Source organism: Lethenteron reissneri, chromosome 70, assembly GCF_015708825.2.
Source record: "Lethenteron reissneri isolate LAM-NWPU_2019-01 chromosome 70, ASM1570882v1, whole genome shotgun sequence".
NCBI classification, from domain to species: Eukaryota; Metazoa; Chordata; class Hyperoartia; order Petromyzontiformes; family Petromyzontidae; genus Lethenteron; species Lethenteron reissneri.
The window spans coordinates 1,349,597-1,359,498 of NC_083848.1; the positions used below are offsets into that span (position 1 = coordinate 1,349,597).

General features: G+C 47.8%; 1 protein-coding gene across 1 annotated transcript; it reads left to right on the forward strand.

Moving 5' to 3' along the window:
- The first annotated feature begins 2,695 nt into the window (after positions 1-2,695).
- Positions 2,696-9,574, forward strand: LOC133360929 (olfactory receptor 2M3-like). The gene is made up of 2 exons (XM_061579814.1): positions 2,696-2,781; positions 8,568-9,574. Exon 2 carries the CDS (start codon positions 8,582-8,584, stop codon positions 9,572-9,574), a length of 993 nt encoding a protein of 330 aa, XP_061435798.1. The 5' UTR covers positions 2,696-2,781; positions 8,568-8,581.
- Positions 9,575-9,902: the final 328 nt, after the last annotated feature.

Below are 9,902 nucleotides of genomic sequence, written 5' to 3' on the forward strand. Positions count from 1 at the left end.
TTGGGGATCTTTGTGTTTGCAACAGTGCGTCTCTCGCTATGTTACAGGGGAGCGGTAGTCGTCGAGTAAGGCACGTTACACAAAGCAGATCACAAGCCAGTTGGGCATTGGGGGCGCCACGCCAGAGGTCGCAACCGGGTACCCGATACCCGTACCCTACCCGATACCCGGCTACCCATACCCGGCCGGGTACGGGTACCCGTTTGCGACCCTGGTGCGGCCGGGTACGGGTACGGGTAGGCCGTGAGTCACTGGTGAGTAACCGTTTGTCACTCATTTAGGGTAGGGTACGGGTAGGGAACAGCTACCCGTAACCGGCTGGGTACGGGTACGGGTACCCATTTGTGACCCTGGTGCGGCCGGGTACGGGTACGGGTAAGGAATCAAAACCCGTTTGCGACCTCTGATCCACAGTGCCGGCGTTGGCTTCCTTTACCTTTCCGTTTTTGGTTGCGATCCGCTTTGGCATCGAGTTCGTTGGGTCTCGGAGTGAGCCCGGGGGCTGGTGGATGCAGTGGCGCCACCCCTAGGCGGTCGGCAGTCTGCTGCCTCATCCCAGTGTTTGAAGGCTAATTTTTTTCCGCGTTTTCTATGACGGCTCGAGGGTGCCCTTGAACCACGTGCTTTGTCCTCCCATCGTCCGCTGACACTTTGGAGAGCTGGGAGAAAATGGATCTGACGGGGAAGGCGCTTCACCTGGATGCGGATGCAGTGGTCGGTCCATCGAAGGATTATCTTCAATGCTGGTGGTGTCAGCTTAGAGGGGGACACTCGGCACTTGTGCAGCGATCTTCCCGCTTGATCGTGGGGCGAGCGTGTGTGCGTTTGCGGTAGTTTAGCGGTTAGCGCTACGCTGCACAACGAACCCGGCGACCCGAGTTCAATTCCCGCTCACGGCCAACACCGGTGACGATTATCTGGAACGGTCATGGGCCTCCCTTAGGTCGACTCAGCCTCAAATGAGTACCTGGTGGGGTGTGTAGTAAACATCGCCACTGGGGAGACAAAGGCGACCGGGCGTGGTGCTGGCCACCCACCCCCACATGTGCTGTGCCGTCCTTCATAGGTGCTGCTCGCTAACAGCACTTTGCCCTAACAGTCTGTGCAGGCTCTCCGGGGGATCTTTGTGTTTGCGAAAGTGCGTCTCTCACGTTCTTCGTTACAGGGAAGCCGTAGAAGTCGATAAAGGCGCCTTACACATAGTAGATCACAAGCCAGTTGTTTAGCAATACATTGTCAACGTGTGTGTGTGTGGGTGTCGTTCTTGTAAATCTGGCAAATAAATAGATTACCCTCTCGCTAATATAAAAAATAAAAAGCAATATTTAAAAATACTTTTTAAAAAACACGCTTTAATGAAATGTACCATACGAGTAATGGCAGAACTCCACGACTCCAGGAAGTGGTCCCGAAGCTTGCCATAACGTAAGGGACCGTGGTAATTTACAGCCAACGTGAGTTGAGCGTGGATAATTAGACCCAAGCCGAAACATAAGATAAAAAAGATTGCTTAAAATATATATATATATTTAATGATAGAATATAGTATTGTCATCATTATGACGTAAGTATACCAAGTTTGCAGTCGATACCACATTGGGGAGTGGGTAAAAATTGAGTTACAAGATTTGAGGATACAACAGAGTTAAATACAAGCGTGTAAAAAGTGTGTAATAATAAAAAGTCAAAACCCAAACACGTCTGAGGTTCATATTATTGGGTCTTTAGTTTGCCGAAAGACCCAAGCATATGAATTCCTGCAGTCACGAAAGCTTTAAGACAAATATTCTTTACGTCTGATGTTCATTTGCGAGAAATTGTGATCGTGTCTTGAAACGAAATGGATAAAAACAATCTAATTTATCCACGGGGGTGGTGATTGGGTGGCCGAGAAGGCATCGTATTGAGATATCCAGAGAACACATCATACACCAGGCAGTGATTACCATAGGCTCGGACACTGTATGTGTATGTGCCTCTGTCTCTATCTGTCTTTCTCTGTCTCTATATGTCTCTCTCTTTGTGTGGACCTATCCCTGTCCCTCTCCCTATGGCTCTCTCTGTGTGTGTATCTCTCTCTGTGGCCCTCTCTCTCTCGATTTCTCTCTAACCCAGGGCACTCCCCCCCACGCGTTCCTCTACGTGACGCAAACAAAGCCCCCTTTTGCCCCCACCCCTCCCCCCACTTCCTCTCTCTCCCCACTTCCACCCACCCCCCCCCCCCACTATCAATTCCCTTTCCTACAACAGCGGCATCACCTCGATTACCCAACGGGGCCACGTGGTCGCCTTGCCACCATGGCTCAGTCCATGTCGCCAATTAGCCACCGCTACCCGCATCGCCATTCTAGTCCCCCCCCTGGGGTCTGTGGGGTGGGGGGGGAGGATGGGGTGGGGTGGGTGGGGTGGGGGTGGTGGGGGAGGTGGGGTGGATGTGGGTGGGTGGGGTAGGTTGGTGTGGGTTGGTGTGGGTTGGGTGGGTGGTGTGGATGAGGTTGGGTGGTGTATGTGGGGTGGGTGGAGTGGGTGGGTGGGTGGTCAGGGGGTGGAGGGACAGAGAGGAAGGGAAGGCAGGGGGGACCTGGTCCCAGGGCGACGTGAGTTTTGCGCAGTGTTTATTTTCAGGGCGAGTCAAGGATATAAAAAGGGATGGTGGTTGACCGGTAGGTGGACAGATTGACGGGAGGCAGATTGACTCGGCAGTTGCACGTTCACTTTGCTGCTGCTGCTGCTGCTCGTGCTGCCCGGTGTTTCGTGGGGACAGGAATCGCCCGGGTGCAGGTGAAGTATCGACTTTGTCGACCGCAGTGAAGGAATCCACGCGTCGCCTGTCAATCTGTCTCCTGTCAAATCTGTGTCCTGTCAATCTGTGTCCTGTCAAATCTGTCTCCTGTCAAATCTGTGTCTTGTCAAATCTGTCTCCTCCCAAATCTGTCTCCTGTCAATCTGTGTCTTGTCAAATCTGTCTCCTCTAAAATCTGTCTCCTGTCAAATCTGTCTCCTGTCAAATCTGTGTCCTGTCAATCTGTGTCCTGTCAAATCTGTCTCCTGTCAAATCTGTCTCCTGTCAATCTGTCTCGTGTCGATCTGCGTCGCTATTCCGCACCCTGTCATTCCCCCCCCCCCCCCCCCCCGACAGCGGTCGATTTGCCTCCAGTTACTCTCTCGCGTTGCCGGCCGCTCTCGTCAATAGCGTTGCTCCACGCACTGCGACATTGCAGCGAGTAAATGCAGTGATGCGGATTAAAAAGAACGACAAAAACTCATCACGTGGCAACAATTGCCGTGGTTTGCATGCTCATCACACGGACGTGTGGTTAATGGTGACGGGCGTCCTTGAAAAAGGATTCTGTTTTGGTGATTTAACATCTTAACACAACTGTATTATTGCCAGAAAGGGTAAAATCTATTCATACTCTTTGGTTATTTCGGTAACGTCACGTAGTTAGAAATAAAATAAAATAAAACGAATTAAAACAAGTCGCGATTTGTTTTATTATCTTTTATTTCTAACTACGTGACTTTACCGAAAGAACCGAAGAGTATGAATAGGTTTTACCTTTTCTGGCAATACAACAGTTGCAGTCGAAACGTCGTGAGAATTTTATTGTTTTATATTTTTGTTATTTTATTGTTTCCCTTCTACGTGACTTTACCGAAAAAAAACAAGAATATGAATCCCTGCAGTCACGAAAGCTTAAAATGAAAATTTAATAAAGCAATTGTGTTAAGAAAGCTTCAAATCAAGAGTAAAACCAATTGTATTAATTGTGATAATGGAATGAAATGTCCCATGTGTGTAGCTGATCACCCCAAGCTATAAATGCCCTAATAGTGGAATTGTCTTTGTGCTGTTCGAACCTTTTGGCTTTTTCTGGTCTCACACTTTGAGACTAGGCTCTAAAGAAAGTCGTCTCTGGTGTGGACCAATCAGTTTCAAAGATAATGCATCGTATAAAATTATCAGAGCACGTCTTTTGTTTGCATGTTCACCACACGTACGCGTAGCTACTGCAGAAAGGATTCCTTGAAAAATAATAATGTTTGGTGCTTTAACATCTTAACGCCTGAATTTCGATTTAAAGTTTTCGTGATTGCAGGGATCCATATTCTTGGTTCTTTCGGTAAAGTCACGTAGAAGGGAAATATTAAAATAATAAAAATATCAAAGCAAGAAAATTAGAAAATTAGAAATAAAAAAATTTGAAATTTTCTTGCTGTGGATTTCACACCTGATGATGATTGCTTGTGTTGCAGTCGAAACGTCGTGAGAATTGTATTGTTTTATATTATTATTTTATTATTTCCCTTCTACGTGACTTTACCAAAAAAAACAAGAATATCTTAACGCCTGTTTTTTTTTTTTTGCCAGAAAGGGTAAAATACACTGCTATATTTTGACACTGGAAATAAAGTTCTCGTATTATAGCCGTGGCGGTGGAGCGGGTCGCGCAAAGCCTTATGAACCCAGCCCTCCACCCCACCACCTACTTGAGTTCGATTCCCGACCACGTCCAACAACCAACCGGCACTGACCAGCATGGCAACATATGGTAAAATAAAAACCTCTATGACCGACACGCTGTAGGCATGCTCTTCATCCAGCAGTGGATTAACGAGGAACGTTATATGATTTCGTTTTTTTTCAATGCTCTAATTTTTAGTGGATGACCTTTTTAAAGTGTGTTCCACCATAATTTCAGCCCTTTTGATAATGTTTTTACGAATCCCGTTTCATTTCTCTTTCTCTCGCTTTCTCTCGACTGATGTTCTCGTTCTTGGGCAAACAAAAAAATACCTCGACCACGTGGTTGTGTTGCTTTTTCCTCACTCTCGCTGTTTGACCCCCTTCTCTCTCTCGGTGTCCACTCCACGCTCCGTTCTCCCGGCCATCGTGTCATACTGAGTAGTTAAACAAATAAAGAAATAACGAATGTAAAATACCGTGATTAATGCCTTTCTGACCTGCAACTGGGGGGGGGGGGGGGTTGTTGGCGAGATCGAATCACTGCACCTATGGCAATCCACTACTGGATAATGGCCATTTCCATGCCATTATCTTAACGGGATTTATATAGCACCGTAACCAAGGGCACTTTACGAAGAATTAACAACGGTACAAAAAACAGCGTGCGGATGTAATGGTGGTAGATAAGGTGAGTGAAATAGATGAGAGGAAACGATGGGTGGCAAATCTGTGATGATGATGATGAATGGATTGAATGAATGGGTTAATGAGTAATAGCCGTATAATGACAACAATTAGTATTATTTCGACAGTAAATGATGATTAATGGGTTGAATTAATGGGTTAATGAGTGATAGCCATATAATGAGAATATTTTTTTTGATGACAGTAAATGATGACGAATTGATTGAATAAATGTGGTTAATGAGCAATAGCCCAAGAATGAAAATAACTATTATTCTAACAGTCAATGATGATTTATGGATTGAATGAATGGGGTTAATGAGTGATAATTCTAGATTGGAAGTTTTCGTGACTGCAAGGGTCCATACTCTTTGTTTTTTTTCGGGAAAAGTCACGTAGGTAAAAAAATAAAATATAAAATAAATCACGACGTTTCGGAGGCAACACAAGTGTAATACAGTCATTTTGCTGTGACGGTGCCACCTGAAGACGAAAGCTTGTGTTGCCTCCGAAACGTCGTGATTTATTTTATTTTGTATTTTATTTTTTACCTACGTGACTTTACCGAATTAATGAGTGATAGCCGTATAATGAAAATGTGAAGAGAGAGTAGTGACCGTGGTGGTGGCTATAAGGGGGGGATTAAGGGGGGGGGGGGGTGGTGAGGTTAGCTGTGGGTAACAATAAGTGAGCTTAGAGTAAGGAGTGGAAGCCTAGTGACCGCTTAATGTCGAAAGGGGGAAGTTCGTTCAAGTGAAGAGGCTGGTGGGGAGAAAGAGAGAGAGAGCGTGGATTGAGCGCAAGGAGGACGAGGAACATAGAGCGAGACACACACGCACAAAGGGACTTTTGACTTTTAAACAACTTTTATTGCCGCCAGCAGCAACAGCACTGGAGGCGATTCCGATACGAAACACACAAAGTCACCAGCAAACAAATAACAAACACGATACATCCACGCGCTGTGGCGCTAAATGCACCGTGGACAACACGAAATAAAGGTCACGTGGTGGTGGTGGTTTATCGCGCACGCCACTTTGACGAGCGAGCGCTTCAGAAGGTGAACACCACGAGGGTGCCGTCAACGCTGGTACAGAGAGGGGCTTGTCCGGCTCCCCAGCGTTCGAAGAAGACGATCGGCACATCACCGGCATGGGTGTGGTACGCGTGCTCCAGCCGGAGCCGCGCCCCTTAACACTGGACTCACAGAGCAGTCGTCAGTGTCACCTTCCAGCATTTTTTTTCTCGTTCTGTAACACTGCTATCTTTGCCTGAGCACAGGCGAAGTTGGCGAGGTCATGGCGCTTGTTAGCGAGGAACAATGAGAGAGACAGCCAAGATTGAGAACGTAGAGGGCGAGAACGCGACACGTAGAGAGAGATACAAGAGTGGCAAGATACGGCGGAGCAAGACCATGAAGGGTTTTGTAGACCAGGGTGAGTAATTTGAACACGACGCTGTTTGGGATTCCTGGGGAGGTTCTGGTTTCGACTTCGGCTCGTCCAAAAGATCGCTGCTAGAGTGCTTAGGCGCCGCACCATTTCGCGAGCACACGCCATCATCACCGCCATCGCGCACACGCCTGCTCCCTTAGCTCCGCATTGGCCACCAGTCAAGCATCGAGTGGAGATCAGATCCATGCAGCTGAGCTACAAGGCTCTCAATGGGTCAGCCACACGATTTCTGCAGGAACGGATCCGTGTTGGCTCTCCAACGAGGTCCCTGAGATATTGTGATCGCCTTCTTCTACGGCGGTGTTCTTCATTGCAAGGCCAACGCAGCCCACTGGCGGGTCCCTGGTGGCGTTTAGTTGCGGCTGCTACACTTGCGGCCCCCACACAGACAACACACAAAGAGTGAAAACACTCGCCACCACCATCATCATCGTGCTGCTGTCAAACCCCATTGGTGTTTCAAATGAGTGGCAGCACCTCACACTGACGATGTTGTATTGGCGAAAGTATACCCCCTCTCTATCGTAAGGACTCCAAGGTCAAGGCTCTGTTCCTGGAGTGATCAGACTTTTGCCACTGTGTAGATCATAATCAGAATAATTATTTACACTGCAGGAGGAAACCAACGGGCGATAAAGCTCTTTTTCACAGATGTCCAGCAGCGGTACGGGGTAAGAGTGTTACAACAACAAACGATGAAAAACACGATAGGATTTAAAAGTATGAGCAAGGTAGAGAAATCACCCAATCACAACTAAACCATCCTCATCCAGCAGGCCAAACCCACTGAGTCATTATCTGCATTTTCAGGAGCGTTTTGACCACAAATAATAACCCAACAAAGTGCATTTAGACATTTATAGCAGCAACATAATATGAACAATGTCAAAGCATGTTTCTAAATGTGGTGATAAAAAACCAAGTTATTATTTAAATCACCTCTTCAAAATTGGCCTTCACCCTCCTCGTTCTGGCCCTCTTTTTTCCCTGCAGCGTTCCATTTAATTCCTTGCTTTTACATACACGCCAGCGGTGTGTTGGGGATTTATGGATGAATTGTGCCTTTCAAAATGGATTAAGATGTCGAGATACACCAACTCAAACAAAACCCCATTGCAGTGGTTCATCTCGAGCCTAGTCATGGCATTTTCTTCAAACACAGCAATGGATCTGGAAGGTATTTAGATGCAAGCGGGAGGCCAAGTGATTCCATCAACGAGGGGCATGAATTTAGAATAATGCCAGAGCCAGAAGCCTTTAATTATCGCATAATGTACGATGCGTTGAATGGGGTTTTCACAAATTAATTTGTGAGCATTTCGAGCTATTTAATTCGGCACATGTTACCGATGTATCTTTTGCTGTATGATGATTCTCGCGAATGCATTTGATTCGCATCGTCTAGCTGATGGATACCTCAATAGTTGATGTCAAAGAGTTTATCTAATTCGCTAGAGCAGTCGTGATTTGTGAGTTATTGTTATGAGAGTTAACATGTTAATTGCGTTGATACTGTTTAATGTTGTTAATAATATTGTGGTATGGTCTGGTATTAAATGGAAGACAGTCAGTATTTTGGTGGTAAGAATTAATGTTGATTTTACCTATGACCGCTAGGGGCGCTAGAGTAACCAGAAGTACCAGTGGGGAGATCTTAGACGCACGCTTCTGCGCCACGTGGACTGAGAGGCCTAGTGTTTGACGCATCCTCTCGCATAACGATCGACCGAGCACGTGCCCACGAGCTCCATTGTTCTCGACCACCAGCCATCACATGATTTACACGAATAATAAGCAATCGATTATCACGTGGATTTTGAGACGCTTGAATAGGTTACTCGTTGCACGTCCCGTCAACGCCATCACTGCTGCGTGAGTTCTGTTATATTCACACCTCTCTCTGTGACCCCCACCCCCTCCCCACCCTCTGTACTTACCCCCACCTCCCCCCCACTCCCCAGATTCTCACCCTGCTATGGCCGCAAACGCCTCTTCAGATCTCTCCTTGTTCACGCCCGACCTCATACTCATGGTGACCCCATTCCGAGAGCCGCCCATCATCAAGTTCGCGGTGTTCTTCTTCACCCTGGCAATGTTCACCGCGGCCCTCATGGGCAACTGCCTCCTGAGCCTCGTCATCCTTCGAGATCATCAGCTGCACAAGGCAATGTACGTGCTCATGGCCGCGCTGTCGCTCACCGACATCATCTCAGCGCTCAGCATCCTGCCCCGGTTCATGCAGAACGTCGCATCCTTCAACTACATCAGCCTGCGCGAGTGCATGGCGCAGATGTTCTTCCTGCACCTGGCCATCAGAATGCAGAGCTTCACCCTCACCATCATGTCCGTCGACCGCTACCTGGCCATTGGCTACCCACTCAGGTACCACTCGCTCATGTCCTGCCGCACGGCCATCGTGGCCTTCATGGCCGCGACGGCCTCGTGCGTTCTCATGTGCCTGGGCAATGTCGGCGTCGTGGTCCCCCTCAACTACTGCAAGCCGCCGGTGATAGTCGCTCCGTACTGCGACTACCTCGTGGTCCTGTTCTTGTCGTGCGGGGACTTGAGCGGTGCCGTGGCCTACGTCCAAGCAACGCTGGCCATCACTATGGTGCTTCCTGTGTTAGTGATAGTCCTCATGTACGCCCTCATCCTCTACGAGTGCCGCAAGCCAGGCCTCCGCAGTGGCCAGAAGAAAGCGCTGAAGACTTGCGGCACCCACTTCTTGGTCGTGACCGTTTTCTTCGCCGCCATTTTTTTTTCGTTTGCAAGTGGCCTCTCGTTCCTGAATTCGCTCCCCAGGTCGCTGCGCTACACCCTCCAGACGGCGCAGTACGTGTTCCCGCCCGCGCTGAACCCGGTCATTTACGGCCTTCGAACGGCGGAAATAAGGCGCAGTTTCATCAGGCAGTTCCGTAGGAAGGTGGTGGATGGAAAGTCGGAGAGTTTGGGGAACGCAGGTCACTGAACTATTAAAGACATCGGGATATGAGATGTTTTTTCATCTAAACAGCCACCCCTGATTGATCCCAGTTGTTAAATGTAGCAAGGTGATAGTCTCAGCTCGGTCACCAGTGACCGCATGAAGATCACAATGGCATTATGTTTGGTTCTGGGACCCATTCCATCACTAACCCACACTGGCCAATCATTGTAAACTAAAGTTATACAAGCCCCATGATTGACAAGGTGTCAGGAGGTCTTCATCCAGTAGTAGGTTGACAAATTAAATGTTCAAAAATATTTATACATACGATATCTAAGCTATGTCATATATTTCGCAATCGTTGTTGTTC